The 24800-nt window shown below is 45.7% G+C and overlaps 1 protein-coding gene across 1 annotated transcript in view; it reads left to right on the top strand.

Annotated features, from left to right (window-relative positions):
* The window catches only part of LOC135051170 (vomeronasal type-2 receptor 26-like), a 161870-nt gene that overhangs the window by 110895 nt on the left and 26175 nt on the right, over positions 1-24800 (top strand). The window contains exons 5-6 of the mRNA XM_063957297.1: positions 2860-3314; positions 4170-4245. Coding sequence (XP_063813367.1) covers positions 2860-3314; positions 4170-4245 — 531 coding nt within the window. The remainder of the gene's footprint in view (positions 1-2859; positions 3315-4169; positions 4246-24800) is intronic.

Below are 24800 nucleotides of genomic sequence, written 5' to 3'. Positions count from 1 at the left end.
GCACAGCTGCGGTGCTGTGCGCTACCTTAAAATGAAGACAGGGTCTTCTTGCCGTCGATTTTGATCTTCTATCCATGCTTCTGGCTCTGCGAGGGGGACGGCGGCCTGGCTCCGGGAACGGACGACCGAGGACAGGTGCCTGTGTTCGATCCCTCTGGAGCTAATGGTGTCCAGTAGCCTAAGAAGCGCAACCTAGCTGCAAGCAGGTACGTTGGCTTCTCTCCCCTCAGTCCCTCGTAGCAGTGAGTCTGTTGCCAGCAGATCTCACTGAAAATAAAAAACCTAACAAATACTTTCTTTTCTAGCAGGCTCAGGAGAGCCCACTAGGTGCCTCCAGCTCTGGCCGGGCATAGATTCTAACTGAGATCTGGAGGAGGGGCATAGAGGGAGGAGCCAGTGCACACCAGATATAGTACCTAATCTTTCTTTAAGAGTGCCCAGTCTCCTGCGGAGCCCGTCTATTCCCCATGGTCCTTACAGAGTCCCCAGCATCCACTAGGACGTCAGAGAAATATATATATATATATATATATATATATATATATAAAATTGTGTAGTCATGTAAGCAATATGAATTTCCTATAGTGCTGGAGTTTACTGCAATTAGCGGGCAGCTCAAAACCAGGGACGTGCAGTCAGGGGAGGCAGTGCCTCCCCTGTCATAATGTTTAAAATAATAAAAAGAAGATATTTATGACACAGCGTCTGTTATAAATATCTTCTATTATTTTAACCATTGTCCACTGTCACTGTGCTGCATCCTTGGGTTGAGGCAGCGGGAGAGGTGCCTCCCGCTGATACCATTACAGTCCGGGCAGCGGGGGGCGGGCAGGGCGCAGCAATGGGCTGTGAAAGCCCATTGAAGATGTATGGGGAAGCGGCACCTTTACTGGTGCCGCAATGACAGGGGTGTGCATTCAGCCCCGATGAATGCACGCCCCTGTCAGTCCCCCAGATGTGATTGGACCAGCGGATCCAGTGCTGGATCCGCTGTCCAATCACTAGCGATCCCCCTTCCTGGCTGTAGCAGGCGCCGTGGGCTGTGTGGGCGCCCACTGCAGCCAACGCCGCTGACTGACACTAGAGGTCATAATTGACCCCTGGTGTCTGAGCGGCGCTACAGTGGGAGAGACATCATGAGTCATGACGTCTCACCCATAGTAGAGAGGAGCCGGCGGACGGAGATGGAGGACAGCGCTGCAGGAGCGGTAAGTATGTGTGTGTGTTTTTGTTTTTTTTAATGTGTTTGGGCTTTGGGGCACAGCCACAAGGGGTACTGCTACAAGGGGCACAGTGACTTGGGGCACAACTACAGGGGGCACAGCGACTGGGGGATAACTACAGGGGGCACAGCGACTGGGGGATAACTACAAGGGGCACAGTGACTTGGGGCACAACTACAGGGGGCACAGCGACTTGGGGCACAACTACAAGGGGCACAGCGACTGGGGGATAACTACAAGGGGCACAGTGACTGGGGGCAGAGCTACAAGGGGCACAGTGTCTGGGGGCACAACTACAGGGGGCATAGATCTCTCTCACCAGTACCAGCAAGTGCTGCATGCTACACCTGGCAGCAGGATGACCCCATCAGGGTACCCTACATGTGCAAATCCGATACAATATACACACATAGACATAGCACCCTCCACCCCAGCTGTAAGGCACACTGGCACATACTACATATACATAATTATAATGAGGAGGATTAATTTACACACAATCACTAAATGCAGTCAGCGTACACATACAGTCTATGAGGGTCACTCTCTAGGAGCTGACTATATTTCAGTGCTGTCACTGTGTACTGCTCTGCTACTGCCTGTAGCTAATAATAGCTTACTTTGTAATGTAAAGCACCCGCCTGACACCGCCGCGCCGCCCATCCAGTTTTCCCGGCTAAACAGCACAGGAGAGATTAGAGGCAGAGGCGGAGCCGTGAGACGTCACTCACGACGAGCTCCGCAAAGGCCCTTGGGAGGAGCTGCTGCGGGCGCGCATGCGCAGCAGCACTCCCGCGGCCATTTTGACGAAGGGCATAACACCCGTTTGCGCATGCGCACAAGCCGCTGCTGCCGCTGAAGGCGCGTTCGCGGTAGCGGCGGGCGGCGGCCCCAGGAGCACTGTGAGCGGCCTTGTTCTGGCCCAAATGTGCCGGCCGCCCGGGACCTTGCCCGGTCTCCCGCCATACCAATCCGCCCCTGGGGCTAGTGTAATGTTATTAAGACATCAGCACCCATATATTTCACAGCATACAGGAGCAGTTCCTTTTAATTTTTAAGAACTGCACCCAAATTTTTATAGCAGACAGGGCCAGTGTAATGTAATTAAGACATCAGCACCCCTGTATTTCACAGCATACAGGAATAGTGTGCTTTTCATTTTTAACTACACCCAAACTTTTATAGCAGACAGGGCCAGTATAATGTTATTAAGACATCAGCACCTCTATATTTCACAGCATACTGCAACAGTGTGCTTTTACATTTTTAACTGCACCCAGTTAAAAATTAAAAGTTATTGAATGTGTTAATCTTTTAAAGTTATTTACAGTGTAGGAAAACGTCACTAAATTGTTCCAGTTAAATTAATTCCTTCAAAGGAATTTTAAAGTTAATGTCTGTGAGTAATCTACCTTGAATGACATTGTTTGGTGAACCAACATTGATAGTTATATTCCTGTAAGACTTCTGTGATACTTACCATAGTGGATGTCACATTTGTCATCCAACAAACAGGATACTTACTGAATCCCAAGTTAAGTTATAACCCATTGGTTAAATTAAGATGTCTCAAGGGGAAGTACCTGATAGGGAGGGCTCTATTGTGTTCACTTTCTCACTTATTACAATGCCATAGTATTTTGGTGCACCATGGCTCCCAACTTATTCGGGAGATATACATTCTACAGAGACAGATGAATTCAAAGAATTCAAGGAAACACTTCAGTCTCTGTTTAGGCTATACTCACTTAATGAACAACAAAAATTAGAAATATTATTAGGACAACTGAAGGAGACTGCTCTGCGTGAGGCAATTTCTTGGCCGCAGAGTCAAAAGAGAACTGCAAATGACATATTGGAAAGATTGTTGAAAATCTTTGCCTCTCGAACATTATTGGAGTTGATGCTGCATTTTTCTGCAAAAAAGCAGCAACTTAATGGAACTCTGCAAGAGTTTGCTATTGGTTTAAAGGAAGCTATGCAATATCTTAAGGCTTTCAAACCAGGGGAAATAATTCAAGAGGATGAAATGCTAGTTAGTGGATTTGTCGAGGGCATCTATGGAGAACAGATGAAATCTCATTTTAAGAGGTTAGGGCTGCAAGATCCATCTAGCAAATTCTAAAATTTTAATAAAAATGCAAACAAGATTTTGGGAAGCAGTTAGTTATAGGCAAATGCAGACCACTGCATATTTGGAAAAAGCGACTCAACACATTCAGTCAATGGCTACAGAAGATTTGTTAATTGCTCTAAAGGAACAAATTGTAGAACTTATTCAGGTCATGACAGATATGTGTAAAGAAATTAAGTGCTTGAAAGAAGAAGGACAGAGAAGAGAAAGACTGAAGATATGGAAAGAGGCTCCATTATGACAACCAATGGGATGTGACAGGAAATTATAGACGTGTTACTAATAAGGCTGAAGAACATAGTCAGCCAATATGTAGGCATTGCCAGAAGAGTGGTCATGTTGAATGCGATTGCCACCAACAAGAACATTTACTCAGAAATCCCAAAACCAAGGACCAGCTCTCAGAAAGACTGGAGAGAACGGGTCTACTCTTGGAGAAAGAACTACTTGGAGGTATGAGCTTCAACTCAGTAGTGCAGAATCAAGTAAAAGCTATCAGCATGTCACCTGTAGGTGAGACCAGCCAGTACAGAGAAAGTTTTGGGCATAGTTGTATGGTTTCATGTAAGTCGAGGATATGGGTTCATAAATCGAGATGACAACAAAAAGGATATCTTTGTGCACTACACAGCCATCCAACCAAACAACCCAATAATTTTTTTTAAAGTCTGAGAAATGGAGAGACTGTAGAATTTAATGTAGTCAAAGAAGAAAAGGGTGCAGAGGCAGTTAATATAACCGGTCTTGGTGGGTCTCCAGTCCAATACAGCAAATATGAAGCATATTGCAACCATTATCTGCACCTTTCACAGTGCAGAGGCCCTCCAAGTAACTATCAGCAAGACCACCTACACGGTGATGGTAAAGAAATGTCATAAGAAGTTGGAAGTATGGCAGAGGAATAGATAGTCATTCATGAACAGAAGCCTTACCGGAGTTGTCGCAACCCATGATGCTATTCATGTGCCAATATCCATGTGCAAAGTACATTAGGGGAAAGTATCACTAGTCAACAAGTAGAGAAACAAAGTGGATCAATGCAACAGAGTCTGCAGGGAAAAGTCTGAACACAACTTCTTCAGGAACCATCATGTCAGAATGATCCCAGCAAGAAAGGTACTCATTCCAGAATAACCCACCTCAGTCATCCAATAGTGCATACCATTAAACAAAAAGAAGACACTGAAGTCATTACCAATTTAGCCATGAGAGGGAGGGTGGTGAGAGGGTGGGGTCGGGTGGGGTCCCCTGAACAGAATTTTTTAGAATCTGTTATGCATAAGTCAATCTTTTGTTGCAGAGGAACAATAACTTGGTTCCCAAGAGTTAGCATTAACTATGGAAAAGTTTTTAGTAAGTCAATAAAGAGAAACATAGATGCTCCATATATTAAACAAAGACAATAGTGTAGAAAAAAATATTACTGTTATTTATAATTGTTTAATGTGTATAGATAAGTTTTTTTAAACACATGAAAAAGAGTGTAAGTGCTGAATGCACATATGTTTTGTGGATGTAAAGTTTTGACATTTATAATTTTCCTTCCAGAAGCCAAGTTGTATTCCATTAACAGGGATATTGTATTTGACATTGCCTGAGGACTTGCAATTTTTCATTCAGATTTAACATGCTGCCTCAGGGAGTGGCTGACTCATGCTGCTACTGTGACTGTTGGAGGTCACATGCAACTCGAGAGAGAGAGATAGAGGCTGGCTAATGCTGGCTGGATCGACAGTTGGTGGTCGTTGAGCAGCCATTTTGGAGGAGAGATGGTGGCTGGCAGTGAGGAGAAGTGCTGCTCTATTTACACAGTCGTGACTGCTGTTCCTGGCGACCAGATGGAGAGAGGTGTAGACTGAGGGCAGCAGGTGGAGAGCCTGTAGCTGGAGATGCAGCCCTAGTTTGGAGTGGCAGGCGAAGAGAGGTGAGCCAGTTGCAGCACTAATCAGCCTGTAAATCCCTAATAACTGCAACACTGACATCACCAGGGGAATTTGAGCAGAGCTCCCCCAAAAGCTAGTTCATGACACCTCAGCAGTTTTATCACACCTTTAAGTCACTTAATTACTACACATATAGCAACTGGAGCATATTGATTATTGGACATAGTGACACTTTAGCTACCTGAGAAGTGCCCCTAAGTAGCCAGTGCACCTAGAGACAGGCAATCTATTTTACTGATGTAAAGTCATAATTTATAGTGTGCTGGTGCAAGAGGAAACAGGTCTAAGTAATACAGTTTTAAAAGACTGCTATCTACAGTAGGAAACACAAGTGAAAGTCAGCGACAGCATCACTAAAGGGAACAGTTTTAAAGTAGCCAGTATAACCTTCCACTGGTTGTCAATAATTGCAGTGCCAGATTAAGGTCCAGTTGGGCCTGGAGCTGAAATCTATTTAGGGCCTATTGTATGCTGCTTCAGGGGGTGTGAGCAGTGATATGGGGGCATGGTCAGTTCTGTGTGTGTGTGTGTGTGTGTGTGTGTGTGTGTGTGTGTGTGTGTGCGTGTGTGTGTGCGTGTGTGGGTTGCAGTGATGTGTGTCCTGTGCCATGGGATCTGACTATATCTGACTTTATAGTGGTCTATGTGGGCAATTCAGACCTGATCGCTGCTGTGCGTTTTCGCACAGCAGGCATTCAGGTCCAAACTGCGCATGTGTGGTGACCGGGTGGTCAATCAATGAGCCTTTCCTTACCTCCATCTGCTGGATGGAACTCTAGAGAATCTTGGTACTTTGTTTCCGGTGAATGAGGAGGCATCTACACTTCAATGAAAGGGATAACAATTTTTCAACTGCATCTGTTTTATGAACTATTCAATTGTAGATGAATCTCACATTTCAAATGCAGTTAATATACTTATGTGTGCCTGAATGTCAATTGAAGATAATTAACTATTGTGTAAGCAATTATTACTCTAGCAATAGAATGTGTACAAAATAGTAATAACCAAAACGACAAAGAATTGCATCAACACTTGTGAAACACTTAGGCCGTCCACACTTTTTCCAAGTATGGGTGATATGCTGCTTCACCCGGGACCAACCAGCCCATTAGGTTCTGTAAATAACAATTCACTAGGATGAACCGCAACAATACCACAAATACTGGATGGTAACACTATTCACCAATAAACACTCACTTTGCAAGCAATAAAACAATTTCAATACAATACTTCTCTAACCTCAATATTAACTTTACGTATTTCTTAATGACCTTGATACACTAAATGATGTCTCTATTGGGTACCCAATGGTTTGAGGTAGTTCAGATCAACCTGGGTTATCATTTGACCAGTGCAGAGGAGTTTACTGAGGTATCCCTTTGCGTAGATTAAATATCTCTTGAGCAACATGTATCCTTTTCCAGTTATTAACTCTCTCTCTCTGGTGCATCCATTATGCAGGAAACCCAATGCTGGGTCGGGTAAAAAACTGCACGCAGCCTGGGTTCATCCCAATTACAGTCACTAGTGTAAATTAGAGATGAGCGCCTGAAATTTTTCGGGTTTTGTGTTTTGGTTTTGGGTTCGGTTCCGCGGCCGTGTTTTGGGTTCGAACGCGTTTTGGCAAAACCTCACCGAATTATTTTTGTCGGATTCGGGTGTGTTTTGGATTCGGGTGTTTTTTTCCAAAAACACTAAAAAACAGCTTAAATCATAGAATTTGGGGGTCATTTTGATCCCAAAGTATTATTAACCTCAAAAACCATAATTTACACTCATTTTCAGTCTATTCTGAATACCTCACACCTCACAATATTATTTTTAGTCCTAAAATTTGCACCGAGGTCGCTGTGTGAGTAAGATAAGCGACCCTAGTGGCCGACACAAACACCGGGCCCATCTAGGAGTGGCACTGCAGTGTCACGCAGGATGTCCCTTCCAAAAAACCCTCCCCAAACAGCACATGACGCAAAGAAAAAAAGAGGCGCAATGAGATAGCTGTGTGAGTAAGATTAGCGACCCTAGTGGCCGACACAAACACCGGGCCCATCTAGGAGTGGCACTGCAGTGTCACGCAGGATGGCCCTTCCAAAAAACCCTCCCCAAACAGCACATGACGCAAAGAAAAAAAGAGGCGCAATGAGGTAGCTGTGTGAGTAAGATTAGCGACCCTAGTGGCCGACACAAACACCGGGCCCATCTAGGAGTGGCACTGCAGTGTCACGCAGGATGGCCCTTCCAAAAAACCCTCCCCAAACAGCACATGACGCAAAGAAAAAAAGAGGCGCAATGAGGTAGCTGACTGTGTGAGTAAGATTAGCGACCCTAGTGGCCGACACAAACACCGGGCCCATCTAGGAGTGGCACTGCAGTGTCACGCAGGATGTCCCTTCCAAAAAACCCTCCCCAAACAGCACATGACGCAAAGAAAAAAAGAGGCGCAATGAGGTAGCTGTGTGAGTAAGATTAGCGACCCTAGTGGCCGACACAAACACCGGGCCCATCTAGGAGTGGCACTGCAGTGTCACGCAGGATGTCCCTTCCAAAAAACCCTCCCCAATCAGCACATGATGCAAAGAAAAAGAAAAGAAAAAAGAGGTGCAAGATGGAATTATCCTTGGGCCCTCCCACCCACCCTTATGTTGTATAAACAAAACAGGACATGCACACTTTAACCAACCCATCATTTCAGTGACAGGGTCTGCCACACGACTGTGACTGATATGACGGGTTGGTTTGGACCCCCCCCAAAAAAGAAGCAATTAATCTCTCCTTGCACAAACTGGCTCTACAGAGGCAAGATGTCCACCTCATCTTCACCCTCCGATATATCACCGTGTACATCCCCCTCCTCACAGATTATCAATTCGTCCCCACTGGAATCCACCATCTCAGCTCCCTGTGTACTTTGTGGAGGCAATTGCTGCTGGTCAATGTCTCCGCGGAGGAATTGATTATAATTCATTTTAATGAACATCATCTTCTCCACATTTTCTGGATGTAACCTCGTACGCCGATTGCTGACAAGGTGAGCGGCGGCACTAAACACTCTTTCGGAGTACACACTTGTGGGAGGGCAACTTAGGTAGAATAAAGCCAGTTTGTGCAAGGGCCTCCAAATTGCCTCTTTTTCCTGCCAGTATAAGTACGGACTGTGTGACGTGCCTACTTGGATGCGGTCACTCATATAATCCTCCACCATTCTATCAATGTTGAGAGAATCATATGCAGTGACAGTAGACGACATGTCCGTAATCGTTGTCAGGTCCTTCAGTCCGGACCAGATGTCAGCATCAGCAGTCGCTCCAGACTGCCCTGCATCACCGCCAGCGGGTGGGCTCGGAATTCTGAGCCTTTTCCTCGCACCCCCAGTTGCGGGAGAATGTGAAGGAGGAGATGTTGACAGGTCGCGTTCCGCTTGACTTGACAATTTTGTCACCAGCAGGTCTTTCAACCCCAGCAGACCTGTGTCTGCCGGAAAGAGAGATCCAAGGTAGGCTTTAAATCTAGGATCGAGCACGGTGGCCAAAATGTAGTGCTCTGATTTCAACAGATTGACCACCCGTGAATCCTTGTTAAGCGAATTAAGGGCTGCATCCACAAGTCCCACATGCCTAGCGGAATCGCTCCCTTTTAGCTCCTTCTTCAATGCCTCCAGCTTCTTCTGCAAAAGCCTGATGAGGGGAATGACCTGACTCAGGCTGGCAGTGTCTGAACTGACTTCACGTGTGGCAAGTTCAAAGGGCATCAGAACCTTGCACAACGTTGAAATCATTCTCCACTGCACTTGAGACAGGTGCATTCCATCTCCTATATCGTGCTCAATTGTATAGGCTTGAATGGCCTTTTGCTGCTCCTCCAACCTCTGAAGCATATAGAGGGTTGAATTCCACCTCGTTACCACTTCTTGCTTCAGATGATGGCAGGGCAGGTTCAGTAGTTTTTGGTGGTGCTCCAGTCTTCTGTACGTGGTGCCTGTACGCCGAAAGTGTCCCGCAATTTTTCTGGCCACCGACAGCATCTCTTGCACGCCCCTGTCGTTTTTTAAAAAATTCTGCACCACCAAATTCAAGGTATGTGCAAAACATGGGACGTGCTGGAATTTGCCCATATTTAATGCACACACAATATTGCTGGCGTTGTCCGATGCCACAAATCCACAGGAGAGTCCAATTGGGGTAAGCCATTCCGCGATGATCTTCCTCAGTTGCCGTAAGAGGTTTTCAGCTGTGTGCGTATTCTGGAAAGCGGTGATACAAAGCGTAGCCTGCCTAGGAAAGAGTTGGCGTTTGCGAGATGCTGCTACTGGTGCCGCCGCTGCTGTTCTTGCGGCGGGAGTCCATACATCTACCCAGTGGGCTGTCACAGTCATATAGTCCTGACCCTGCCCTGCTCCACTTGTCCACATGTCCGTGGTTAAGTGGACATTGGGTACAGCTGCATTTTTTAGGACACTGGTGACTCTTTTTCTGAGGTCTGTGTACATTTTCGGTATCGCCTGCCTAGAGAAATGGAACCTAGATGGTATTTGGTACCGGGGACACAGTACCTCCAACAAGTCTCTAGTTGGCTCTGCAGTAATGATGGATACCGGAACCACGTTTCTCACCACCCAGGATGCCAAGGCCTCAGTTATCCGCTTTGCAGTAGGATGACTGCTGTGATATTTCATCTTCCTCGCAAAGGACTGTTGAACAGTCAATTGCTTACTGGAAGTAGTACAAGTGGGCTTACGACTTCCCCTCTGGGATGACCATCGACTCCCAGCGGCAACAACAGCAGCGCCAGCAGCAGTAGGCGTTACACGCAAGGATGCATCGAAGGAATCCCAGGCAGGAGAGGACTCGTCAGACTTGCCAGTGACATGGCCTGCAGGACTATTGGCATTCCTGGGGAAGGAGGAAATTGACACTGAGGGAGTTGGTGGGGAGGTTTGCGTGAGCTTGGTTACAAGAGGAAGGGATTTACTGGTCAGTGGACTGCTTCCGCTGTCACCCAAAGTTTTTGAACTTGTCACTGACTTATTATGAATGCGCTGCAGGTGACGTATAAGGGAGGATGTTCCGAGGTGGTTAACGTCCTTACCCCTACTTATTACAGCTTGACAAAGGGAACACACGGCTTGACACCTGTTGTCCGCATTTCTGGTGAAATACCTCCACACCGAAGAGCTGATTTTTTTGGTATTTTCACCTGGCATGTCAACGGCCATATTCCTCCCACGGACAACAGGTGTCTCCCCGGGTGCCTGACTTAAACAAACCACCTCACCATCAGAATCCTTCTGGTCAATTTCCTCCCCAGCGCCAGCAACACCCATATCCTCCTCATCCTGGTGTACTTCAACACTGACATCTTCAATCTGACTATCAGGAACTGGACTGCGGGTGCTCCTTCCAGCACTTGCAGGGGGCATGCAAATAGTGGAAGGCGCATGCTCTTCACGTCCAGTGTTGGGAAGGTCAGGCATCGCAACCGACACAATTGGACTCTCCTTGTGGATTTGGGATTTCAAAGAACGCACAGTTCTTTGCGGTGCTTTTGCCAGCTTGAGTCTTTTCAGTTTTCTAGCGAGAGGCTGAGTGCTTCCATCCTCATGTGAAGCTGAACCACTAGCCATGAACATAGGCCAGGGCCTCAGCCGTTCCTTGCCACTCCGTGTGGTAAATGGCATATTGGCAAGTTTACGCTTCTCCTCCGACAATTTTATTTTAGGTTTTGGAGTCCTTTTTTTTCTGATATTTGGTGTTTTGGATTTGACATGCTCTGTACTATGACATTGGGCATCGGCCTTGGCAGACGACGTTGCTGGCATTTCATCGTCTCGGCCATGACTAGTGGCAGCAGCTTCAGCACGAGGTGGAAGTGGATCTTGATCTTTCCCTAATTTTGGAACCTCAACTTTTTTGTTCTCCATATTTTATAGGCAGAACTAAAAGGCACCTCAGGTAAACAATGGAGATGGATGGATTGGATACTAGTATACAATTATGGACGGACTGCCACGGTTAGGTGGTATAAAAAAACCACGGTTAGGTGGTATATATTGTAATACAATTATGGATGGACGGACTGCCTGCCGAGTGCCGACACAGAGGTAGCCACAGCCGTGAACTACCGCACTGTACACTGGTTGATAAAGAGATAGTAGTATACTCGTAACAACTAGTATGACACTATGACGGTATAAAGAATGAAAAAAAAACCACGGTTAGGTGGTATATATTATAATACAATTATGGATGGACGGACTGCCTGCCGACTGCCGACACAGAGGTAGCCACAGCCGTGAACTACCGCACTGTACACTGGTTGATAAAGAGATAGTAGTATACTCGTAACAACTAGTATGACACTATGACGGTATAAAGAATGAAAAAAAAACCACGGTTAGGTGGTATATATTATAATAATACAATTATGGATGGACGGACTGCCTGCCGACTGCCGACACAGAGGTAGCCACAGCCGTGAACTACCGCACTGTACACTGGTTGATAAAGAGATAGTAGTATACTCGTAACAACTAGTATGACTATGACGACGGTATAAAGAAAGAAAAAAAAAATACCACGGTTAGGTGGTATATAATTATACAATTATGGATGGACGGACTGCCTGCCGAGTGCCGACTGCCGACACAGAGGTAGCCACAGCCGTGAACTACCGCACTGTACTGTGTCTGCTGCTAATATAGACTGGTTGATAAAGAGATAGTATACAACAATATACTACTATACTGGTGGTCAGGCACTGGTCACCACTAGTCACACTGGCAGTGGCACTCCTGCAGCAAAAGTGTGCACTGTTTAATTTTAAATTAATATAATATTATGTACTCCTGGCTCCTGCTATAACAACCTGCAGTGCTCCCCAGTCTCCCCCACAATTATTATAAGCTTTTATACATTGATGTGCAGCACACTGGGCTGAGCTGAGTGCACACAGACTGAGTCACACTGTGTGACTGCTGTGTATCGTTTTTTTCAGGCAGAGAACGGATATAGCAGAGAACGGATATATTAAATAAAAGTTAACTTAACAACAACTGCACTGGTCACTGTGGTAAACTCTGTCTGCACAATCTCTCTCTCTCTCTCTCTCTTCTAATCTATTCTAATGGAGAGGACGCCAGCCACGTCCTCTCCCTATCAATCTCAATGCACGTGTGAAAATGGCGGCGACGCGCGGCTCCTTATATAGAATCCGAGTCTCGCGAGAATCCGACAGCGTCATGATGACGTTCGGGCGCGCTCGGGTTAACCGAGCAAGGCGGGAAGATCCGAGTCGCTCGGACCCGTGAAAAAAAAAGTGAAGTTCGTGCGGGTTCGGATTCAAAGAGACCGAACCCGCTCATCTCTAGTGTAAATGTTGGTTTACTTATAGGACTAAAAGCAACACTTTAAAAAAGACATTTAATACACTTTAAATGGAGCCGCTGCGGCCGCTATACTCAATCCTTAACCTATGTACTTATTACACCATTAGCGTACAGAGCCCCGTACCGTGTACGTACTTTGCGTACAAATGCTGCGCTTGCTGTACAAAGTACACTCAGTGCGTACACACCCAAAGATACACCGTGAGCACTTAGCAGCTGCATGTGTAACTGAAATACACTTATAACCTTAGCAGGGAAAGGAGACATGACACCAGACTGTATTTAAAATGCAGGGTTCCAACACACCAACATATAATTACTGAAAGGGGGTTACAATAGCAATACAATACAATAGAATAATGGCTACAGTCAATGGTACATACGTGGTGTGGGTTAGATGGCACTATCGCTCAAGCAGTGGTGGTAAAGGTGAGAGTGCTAAATAGATACTTAACTTTGCCGTTTCCGAATGGGCAGTCAGTGATGTTCTGTGTTCAATATTTGTTGAAAAACTCGCCGTATTCAAAGATAGGGTAAATAAAACAGAGATAGATAATGTGTAATATCGTCATAAACAAGGAAAGATGGGTGTAATTTTTCAATGTGGACTGGTGGGCTTCCCTAATCGATGATCAGGGAATTGATGACTTTTTTGAACTTAATTTCATGAGAACACACCTGACTTACACGAAAGACAGGTATAATGAAGCCCATAAAGGTATCTTTTCAAGGTGTGATATTCTCTTTATCTGTGAGTGAATTAGAGTTTGAAATGATGTCTACTAGTGTAAAAAGGAGACGTACCTAACACTCACGTGAAAGGTAGTAGTTATCCTCATATAGCGGTTTCTTTCGGAGGCTTCGTTCCGAAGGAGTTTTGACCAGGCGGTTGTACTTGCCCAAATATGCAAGAAATTAGAAGAATATACAATGTGCAGTATCGTCGTACTTCAAAGGAAAAGGTATTGTCTTAAACCAATAAGAGCGGTATACCTAAAACTTAATATTGCTATCCTTCTATGAGGGTAATTAAACCATAGGGTTCCTATGGACACACCAGACTCACATGAAGGCAGGTGTCTGGACGTTCATAAAGGTATCTTTCGTAAGATGCTTGATTTTCTATCATTTAAAACAGGATACCCCAAGTTTTTACAAATGGAAGGCGTACCTAACACTCACGTGAGAAGTGGTTGGTGTCCTCATATAAAGGTTTCTTTTAAAAGACCTCGATCCAGAAGTAGTAAAAATAAAAATGAATTTATTCAAAATTATATAACATAAAAAACACTCGTATATCCAAGCGTCAGAGTCCGGCTCTGATGGAAGTGAGAACCGTCTTGGAACAGTAAGTGGCCAACTTTTTAAGTTCCAAAATAAATAAATGAATATGACAAGGTCCTACCTTCCTTCAGAGTACAAAAAGACAGATCCGCTGTAGTAGTATCCCCTCTAAGCCGACGCGTTTCGAGTCAGAAGACTCTTTTTCAAGGCATGAGGGTCTAAACAAACAGGTTGCCCTATTTATGGCAAAAGTGTGGTTACATCACTTCCGGTCACATGACCGGGACTAACATTCTAAAATGTCTAGGAAATGATAAAAATTCTCATTACAATGTAGATTGTGAGTGTATAAGTACAGAGCTCCATTGATTGTAAAAAACAATGTTGATTCAAAGAAGTAATCAAAAGTGGAAATCTGCTAGCACTAAGAATTCTGGGATATGTAGGCAATTGATTGATCTAAAACAACTCCGTAACCGGAAATAGATATGTCTCATGGGAAATGTAGTCTTTTGCGGTTAAGCACAAAAATGACACCAAGATTAAAGTTAAGATTGAAAATTAAGAACTAATCTATACAATCTCCCCCATTGAAAAGATTCCCTTTTACTGGGGATAGCTCGGTGGTACAATATCAAAACTTATTACTATAATTGCAAAGCCGTCCGTGACCGGAAGCCGCTTTGCCTGCTGGGTAATGTAGTTTTTACATGCGCTTTCAGTAGCCGGAGCGGAAAAGTTAAATTTAAGAATTAAAGAATTAAAGACTGATCTATACAATCTCCCCTATTGAAAAGATCCCCTTTTACTGGGAATAGCTCGGAGGTACAGTGTCAAAACTTATTGCTAAAATTGCAAAACCGTCCGCGACCGGAAGCTGCTTTGCCTGCTGGGTGATGTAGTTTCTTAAATTTAACTTTTTTCACCGGCGCCATGATCCTGGTGGTCAGCATCCTGAACTGGGATCCTGGCAGCAGAATGCCGGTGTTGGGGGGAGAGGGCAATGAAGCCCCTTGTGGGCTAACTGCACTCACCATGATGCAGGCTCGGTGGTGAGCTATGTTTGCCACAGGTTCTATTCCCACTCGAGTTGGGATAGTCCCTGTTAGTCGGCATGCTGACTGTCGGGAAGTTCAGGGGTAAGGATGGAGGTGTCGGTCTCCTGACCGCCAGTCACATAACTATATCCCGTTAATTACATTATAAATTTGCACAATAAATTTCATGTCTGCACCGCAAATGACATAACATGGAGGAGGTTTCTAGATGGCTAACATTCTTACCTCTACTAAATTTGGCCTCACAAATGGAATAGAAACTTTTATATACATTGTCTGGATTGGTGTTTAAATAATCCCACACCCAAGATGTGGCTTTTTTGGTCTTCTGCCCAGGCATCGCATTGACTTTCTTTTTATCATGGTCAACAACTGCAGCCACCGGTGGCTGACTTACACAAAGAACATCATCAACATCCTCACTGTCAGAAAGAACACACAAATCCCTCTCATCCTATCCCACTTCCACACACAAATCCTCAATTTTTATTTTGTCCTCCTCATGAGACTCATCACCCTCCTCATAAGATTCATCACCATCTTTACTTGTACTGCTCCCCACATGTGCAGATGGTTCAGAAATGGTGAAAGGAGGCGAAAGAGGCTTCTCTATGAGGACAGTGTGAGAAATGTCAGCTGATGTGGACACCCCTAAATGTTCCTCAAGAATGTCTGATAGTTATGATTCTGAATGCGCAACTAGTCTGCCTGCCTCTGCAGTTAAAAATCCTTTTGATTTTTTTCTTTACCACTCTAAAATTAAATGATTTTATATACCCTGACTTAAGCCCTCTATGCCCATGGATATGTGCTTTAGAAGATGATGTTGATGGACTTGCATTGTCAATATCATGGCTAGTGGCAGCAGCTTCAGCACTAGTAGTACTCTCCATTTCTATCAACACACTTTCACCGAGAGCGTCACACAAATGAGTCAGAAATATATATAATAATTAAACACTGCGGTTGACTTCACCACCAGCGTCGCACAATTGAGTCAGAAAAGTATATAATGATTACACACTGTGGTTGATTTCACAGATAGCATCACACAAATGAGTCAGAAATATATATAATAATAATTACACAATGTGGTTGACTTCACCGACAGTGTCAGACAGTACGAGTATGAGGAGGAAATAATATACTTTGCTCTGACTGCCAGTGTCACAGTACTTAAGAAAATAAAATAAAAATTGTATAATACAATGGAGTATTTTTTTTAATCATTTGAGGCTTTTTGGTTTTAGCTTTTATTATTTTAATTTTACACTGGGGCAGAGCCCCTGGATGGATGGACAGAGCAACCCTTTTTCAGATACAACAGAAAGAGAGACCACCCCTTTTTCAAGTACAGTAGACAGAGAGAGCACCCCTTTTTTAGATACTGAAGACAGAGAGATCATCCCTTTTTCAGATACAGCAGACAGAGCCAGGACCACTTTTTCAGATACTGCAGACAGAGAGAGCATCCCTTTTTCAGATACAGCAGAAAGAGAGAGCACCCCTTTTTCAGATACAGCACACAGGGCACCCCCACCCACCACACACCACACTACACCACACCACACCACCCAGTACTGAGATGGACACTTCCATCCAGTATACTCTTCAATGAGTGAAGATAGTGCATATGCTTGGGGACTTATATAGAATCCAAAGCCTACATAATCCAACAACAGGATGATGTTGTTTGGACTTGATGATGTAGTCGAGGAGGGCAGGAAAACCCGAGCTGGGCTCAGATGCCGGCTCCAATTGCAAAGTTTGGAGATTTGGTTCCCAGAGAACGAAACCTGCTCATCTCTAGAGAGAACCTTTCAATATGTTATTTCTCCCCTATTAGCTAAGTATATTTTCATACATCCTGTTTATTATACTGTACCACATCTGTTGGGATATTAAGTTATACATGGATATGATTGGCCTTAGCTATAGAATAAACTGATGAATAATTCTTACAATGTGATCTCCCAAATTTATGCCTATTTGGCCTTAGTTGTGAAAATCAATTAAGGGATAGTTGGTAAAATGTGATCTAGCAAACTTACAATGCTGTTATTGATCACATTCCTAGCAGTATCCCAAATTAACAGTGATATTATTGATCCTACAACTACCCAATGGCGTGGGTGTACAAATCCTGTTAAATATAATAGTGAAGAATTATAACGTCTGTATCCACTACATGTTCTCTGCTATCCGATTGCCACAGGTACTGAGATGTGTCTGAATTGCACAATAAGATGTTCCCTGTATTTTATGGCAAAGTACATCTCATAACATTTCTTATACATAAATGATATTACATTTATCAAATTAAGAGGATACACACATAGAAATAAGGAGGGGGAGGAATGTCAGAAACTCCACATAGTAAACATTAAGATAATACCTGAGACGGATACAAATTAGAGATGAGAGGGTACGTTGTGAATCGGAAGGTTATCCGAGTCCGGCTCAGATTTTCCCGCCCCACTTGGATCCTAAAACAAAGCAAAACATTGTCCTCCCGTTGTTGGTTTCTCATGGGTTTTTAATAGAGATGAGCGGGTTCGGTTCCTCGGAATCCGAACCCGCCCAAACTTCAGGTTTTTTACACGGGGCCGAGCGACTCGGATCTTCCCGCCTTGCTAGGTTAACCCGATTGCGCCCGAACGTCATCATCCCGCTGTCGGATTCTCGCGAGGCTCGGATTCTATCGCGAGACTCGGATTCTATATAAGGAGCCGCGCGTCGCCGCCATTTTCACACGTGCATTGAGATTGATAGGGAGAGGACGTGGCTGGCGTCCTCTCCGTTTAGAGTGACTAGAGTACTAGAGAGAGACACAAATTTTGGGGAGCATATAGGAGGAGTACTACTTGCTGCTGATAGTGTGACCAGTGACCAGTGCCACCAGTTTAATTAATCCGTTCTCTGCCTGAAAAAAAACGATTCACAGTGTGACACAGTCACACATACCATATCTGTGCTCAGCCCAGTGTGCTGCATCATATACTGTATATCATTATCTGACTGCTGAGTGCTCACTGCTCACACAGCTTAATTGTGGGGGAGACTGGGGAGCAGTTATAGCAGGAGTACATTTAAGTACAGTGCACACTTTTGCTGCCAGAGTGCCACTGCCAGTGTGACTGACCAGTGACCACTGACCACCAGTATTGTGATTGTCTGCTGACCACCAGTATATTGTGATTGTCTGCCTAAAAAAGTTAAACACTCGTCGTGTGGTGTTTTTATAAACGCATTCTGCAGACAGTGTCCAGCAGGTCCGTCATTACATAATATATACCTGTCCGGCTGCAGTACTAGTGTGATATATATATATATTTTAATTTTATCTCATTATCATCCAGTCTATATTAGCAGCAGACACAGTACGGTAGTCCACGGCTGTAGCTACCTGTTATGCACACCAGTGCCTGCAGGAATGTACTGGTGTTTGAACTGTTATAAACACCAGTGCCTGCAGGAATGTACTGGTGTCTGAACAGAGAGGGATGCAAAACAAATGAACTCACAGACAGACTGGGAAATATGACATAACGTACACAGAAGGTGATAGGGTAACAAAACCAACACAGAGTGAACAGAGAAGCCCAGAGGCTAAGAAACTGGGTGTCTCCCTAGTATTAGAAATGCTCAGATGGAAAAAGCAAGATGTTGTGTTTTAATACGTAGAGAACCCAAAATGCTGTTGCTACGGGCAACAGCAAAACCCTAAAGGGTTACCAACGGGTGTGGCAGTAAACTCCTTGGTCAGAGATGGAATAATAGACACAAGGAGAGTCTCCACAATCCTAATTCTCACTTGCAGGGCCCAGGTTCAGCTTACTGCCACTAAACTGACACATGGACGCCCTGCACAGTGAGAGAGGATTATGCAGGCAGGTCTGAAAGTACAGCCACAAACCTGCTGGGTTCACAGAATAGCAAAAGAACCTCAGCAGGCTAAACGACTGACTCCAGTCTTACTGCTAGGTCTGGATTGGCAGAGTGTAGTACCAAATGCCCAGGCCTATTTGCAGTAAGCAACAACAAAATACAAAGCTACACAGTACTGGCTAACTTTCAGGAACTGACTAACCAACAAAGATTCAGCAGCATCTGCTTAACCTGAGAAGAGGCCTTATAAAGCAGGTGCTGTCCACGCCCCCCTCAGACCTCACAGACTGTGAGCACAAAAACCAGCACCGGATCCCATGCCTGTAACCACTGCACAGCAAAAGACCCGAACCGGAGTATCAGCTGCGCTCAGGTTACTCCGCTAGCACTTGTCTCCCGGTTGCCATGACGACGTGGCAGCACAGGGCAGGAGACCCTAACAGTACCCCCCCTCTGACGAGGGGTCAAAGAACCCCTACCACCGGGTTTATCGGGGAACTGCGAGAAGAAAGAGCGTATCAGTCTGGGGGCATGAAGATCACAACTGCGCACCCACGACCGCTCCTCCGGGCCATACCCCTTCCAGTGCACCAAAAATGATAGCCGACCCCGAACCATCTTGGAGTCAAGAATCCTTTCAACAACAAACTCCCTCTGGCCATGTATCAGAAGAGGGGAAGGTCTTCCTCTGGAAGAAGGATTACTAATCGCCCGTTTTAAAAGGGAACAATGAAATGTTTTATTGATACCCAAAGAACGGGGAAGATCTAACTGAAATGCCACCGGATTGATAACCCTGGTGATCTTATAAGGGCCGATGAACCGGGGGCCTAACTTATGAGATGGCTGTTTCAACTTCAAATTCTTGGTAGACAACCAGACGAAGTCTCCTAATTTGAAGCTGCAGGGTCTTTTCCGCTTATCAAAAACCCTTTTGGTCACTAATGACACAGACACAAGGGCTTTCTTCACTTTCCTCCAAATACCTCTAAGGACCGAAACGACAGAGGAACCACCAGGCGTGGAGTCCAGGGGGTCAAAAGAATTGGCCTTAGGATGATGCCCATACACACAAAGGAAGGGAGAGATCCCTGTAGCAGAGTGAGCCGCGTTGTTATAGGCAAACTCCGCCATTGACAGATGAGCAACCCAGTCAGTCTGACACTTGGAGACATAACACCTGAGGAACTGCTCCAAGGTCTGGTTCACCCTTTCAGTCTGCCCATTAGACTGCGGATGGTAGCCTGACGACAAGCTGACAGAAATCTGGAGATCGGAACAAAATGCCCTCCAGAATTTGGCCACAAACTGGGATCCGCGGTCAGAGACCACATCAAGTGGCAACCCGTGGAGGCGCACAACATGCAGCATAAATAATTCAGACAGGCATCTGGCCGATGGCAGCCCAACCAGTGGAACGAAGTGCGCCATCTTCGAAAACCTGTCAACGACAACCCAGATGGCTGTCATCCCAGAGGATTTGGGCAAGTCCACAACAAAATCCATTGAAATGTGGGTCCATGGCTTAGATGGAATAGAGAGTGGATGTAATGGGCCAACAGGAACCCCTCTAGGAGTCTTATTTCGGGCACAGATGTCACATGCCCGAACCCACTGATCCACATCCTTAGCCACCGAGGGCCACCACACCGCCCTAGATAGCAACTCCCGAGTTCTGGCAATACCCGGGTGACCTGCCGACTTCTTGGCATGGAATTCCAGGAACACTCGCTGTCTTAACCTAGGAGGCACAAACAAAAGACCTACCGGAAGGTCTGGAGGAGCCTGCTCCTGTGCTCTAAGGACTAATGACAAGAGGTCCTGGGTAATGCCCACTTTAATACATGATGGGGACACAATGGGCAACGGCTCCTCGGTGGTCTCCTGGATTGGAGCAAAACTCCGCGAGAGCGCATCAGCCTTGATGTTTTTTGACCCAGGGCGATATGTTATCAAAAAATTAAAGCGAGCAAAAAACAAAGCCCATCGTGCCTGCCTGGCATTGAGACGCTTCGCTGACTCTAAATATGCCAAATTCTTATGGTCGGTGAGAATTGAGACCACAAACTTAGCCCCCTCAAGCCAGTGTCTCCACTCCTCGAGTGCATCCTTAATAGCCAACAATTCCCGGTTACCCACGTCATAATTCATCTCGGCAGGCGAAAATTTACGGGAAAAGTAAGCACAGGGATGAAGGCGATTATCAGATACTCCCATCTGAGAGAGCACTGCCCCAATACTCATCTCAGAGGCATCCACCTCCACCACAAAAGGACGCTCTGGATCTGGGTGTCGCAGCACCTTGGCCGAGACAAATGCCCTTTTGAGACGGGCAAAAGTCGCTTTGGCCTCACGAGACCAGTGAGCAACATCCGCCCCTTTCTTAGTGAGTGCCACCAAGGGCGCCACTATAGACGAAAATCCAGCGATAAATCGTCTATAAAAATTTGCAAAGCCCAGGAAACGCTGAAGCGCCTTCAAACTAGTGGGCTGCACCCAATCCAGGACTGCCTGTACCTTGGAACCCTCCATTTGGAAACCTTCTGGGGAGATAATATATCCTAGAAATGCGATTTGCTGAACTTCAAATTCGCACTTCTCCAGCTTCGCCCCAAGCCGGTGGTCTCTGAGTTTCTGGAGGACTAAGCGTACATGCTTCCGATGTTCCTCCAGGGAATGGGAGAAGATTAGGATGTCATCTAAGTATACAACTAAGAATCTATCCAAATATTCCCTGAGCACATCGTTCATGAAATCCTGGAAGACTGCCGGGGCATTACAGAGCCCAAAAGGCATCACCAAATATTCATAATGCCCTGAGTGGGTATTAAAGGCAGTCTTCCATTCATCCCCCTCTCTTATTCGGATTAGATTGTACGCACCGCGTAGGTCAATCTTAGAAAAAATGGTGGCAGTACGAAGCTAGTCAAACAAGACCGAAATGAGAGGCAGTGGGTATGAGTTTTTAATCGTGATACGGTTCAATTCCCTGAAGTCGATGCAGGGTCGCAATGAACCATCCTTTTTACCCACGAAGAAGAACCCCGACCCAACTGGAGACTGTGAAGGTCTGATAAATCCTTTAGCCAAGTTCTCCTGAATGTACTCTGCCATAGCCTGAGTCTCAGGACGTGACAGGGAGTACAACCTGCTCTTGGGAAGCTTAGCATTCGGCAACAAATCAATGGCACAGTCATAGGGGCGATGGGGAGGTAGTACCTCTGCAACTTTTTTGGAGAACACGTCCGCAAAATCTGCATAACACCCTGGCAATACTGGCAAATTTAGCTGCGAGAGCCTGACTGGAAGGCTCAAGCAACTCCTGTAACAATCAGTACCCCAACTAAGAATCTCCCCAGAGACCCAGTCAAATTGAGGATTGTGGGCCCTTAACCAGGGTAACCCCAACACCAATGGGGCAAAAGTACAGACAGTCACATAAAAGGACAATTTTTCAGAGTGTGTGGCTCCAATAAACAAAGAAATCTGGCTAGTGCAAGAGGTAATTTTACCCTGGGATAATGGTTCCCCGTTTAACCCACAAATCTCAATTTCCGACGCCAAGGGTACTAAGGAAACAGAGTGTTTCAGGGCGAATTGGCGGTCCATAAAAACCCCGTCGGCCCCACTGTCCACAAAGGCCTCAGTCTTGACAGTTTGACCGAGGATCTTCAAGGTCACCGGAATGATAAAAGTCTTCTTGGGAAATTCTGACTTCTGGCCTGACAGGATATTTCCCATCACCCTCAGGCCCTGAAGTTTTCCGGCTTTTCTGGGCATGATACTACCACATGACCCTTATTCCCACAGTACAAACACAACCCCTGCTGTCTCCTCCGCGTCTTCTCACGCGAGGAGAGGCGGGTAGCCCCAATCTGCATAGGCTCCTCGGAAAATTCCTCAGAGTCTGAGGTTCCCTTGGGAAAGAAGGAAACCTCGGTCTCCCTTTCAAGCCTACGCTCTCTCAGCCGTCTATCCACCCGGATGGATAACTGCTATCAGGCAAGGGATATTGTACCAGTTGGTCTTTTATCTGGTTAGAAAGACCTCTTCGGTACTAGTGTCTCAGGGCTAGGTCATTCCACTGGGTATCATGGGCCAACCTCCGAAACTCCGTACAGTAAACCTCAACTGGCCTTCGCCCTTGCTTAAGGATCGAAATCTGAGCCTCGGCTGAGGCCGTCTTGTCAGGGTCATCATACAACATGCCCAGTGCCGTAAAAAAAGCATCAACACTTTTAAGCGACGGACAGTCAGGCTGCAACCCATATGCCCAGACCTGTGGGTCTCCTTGTAGCAAGGAAATCACTATGCCCACCCGCTGAATCTCTGACCCAGAAGACTGAGGCCTAAGCTGGAAATAATACTTGCAGCTCTCCTTGAAACAAAAGAACTGCGAGCGATCTCCAGAAAAACGATCCGGAAGATTTACTTTCGGCTCCTTAACCCCTGAAGGTGCTGCTGCTGCGGGAGCTCCGCCAGCGGCATGTGAGGTGTGCATTTTAATGGACAAATCATTAAATTGACGAGTCAGGACCTGCACCTGATCGACCACCTGTTGCAACGTATTTTGAGGGGTATGCTCCATATTCCCACAAAATTTCAACAGGAGTATTTGGGCTGCTGAATATGTTATGCACACCAGTGCCTGCAGGAATGTACTGGTGTTTGAACTGTTATACACACCAGTGCCTGCAGGAATGTACTGGTGTCTGAACAGAGAGGGATGCAAAACAAATGAACTCACAGACAGACTGGGAAATATGACATAACGTACACAGAAGGTGATAGGGTAACAAAACCAACACAGAGTGAACAGAGAAGCCCAGAGGCTAAGAAACTGGGTGTCTCCCTAGTATTAGAAATGCTCAGATGGAAAAAGCAAGATGTTGTGTTTTAATACGTAGAGAACCCGAAATGCTGCTGCTACGGGCAACAGCAAAACCCTAAAGGGTTACCAACGGGTGTGGCAGTAAACTCCTTGGTCAGAGATGGAATAATAGACACAAGGAGAGTCTCCACAATCCTAATTCTCACTTGCAGGGCCCAGGTTCAGCTTACTGCCACTAAACTGACACATGGACGCCCTGCACAGTGAGAGAGGATTATGCAGGCAGGTCTGAAAGTACAGCCACAAACCTGCTGGGTTCACAGAATAGCAAAAGAACCTCAGCAGGCTAAACGACTGACTCCAGTCTTACTGCTAGGTCTGGATTGGCAGAGTGTAGTACCAAATGCCCAGGCCTATTTGCAGTAAGCAACAACAAAATACAAAGCTACACAGTACTGGCTAACTTTCAGGAACTGACTAACCAACAAAGATTCAGCAGCATCTGCTTAACCTGAGAAGAGGCCTTATAAAGCAGGTGCTGTCCACGCCCCCCTCAGACCTCACAGACTGTGAGCACAAAAAACAGCACCGGATCCCATGCCTGTAACCACTGCACAGCAAAAGACCCGAACCGGAGTATCAGCTGCGCTCAGGTTACTCCGCTAGCACTTGTCTCCCGGTTGCCATGACGACGTGGCAGCACAGGGCAGGAGACCCTAACACTACCTCTGTGTCGGCAGTCGCTCGTCCATCCATAATTGTATACCACCTACCGTGGTTTTTTTTTTTCTATCTTCTTGATACTAGTAGCTTACTTTAGGAGTCTGCAGTGCTGACTCTGACAGACAGTGTCCAGCAGGTCCGTCATTACATAATATATACCTGTCCGGCTGCAGTACTAGTGTGATATATATATATATATTTTAATTTTATCTCATTATCATCCAGTCTATATTAGCAGCAGACACAGTACGGTAGTCCACGGCTGTAGCTACCTCTGTGTCGGCAGTCGCTCGTCCATCCATAATTGTATACCACCTACCCGTGGTTTTTTT

This window comes from Pseudophryne corroboree, chromosome 1, assembly GCF_028390025.1.
Source record: "Pseudophryne corroboree isolate aPseCor3 chromosome 1, aPseCor3.hap2, whole genome shotgun sequence".
Classification (NCBI taxonomy): domain Eukaryota; kingdom Metazoa; phylum Chordata; class Amphibia; order Anura; family Myobatrachidae; genus Pseudophryne; species Pseudophryne corroboree.
The sequence above is the reverse complement of the archived record's forward strand: the minus strand, read 5'-3'. Positions and strand labels throughout refer to the sequence as shown.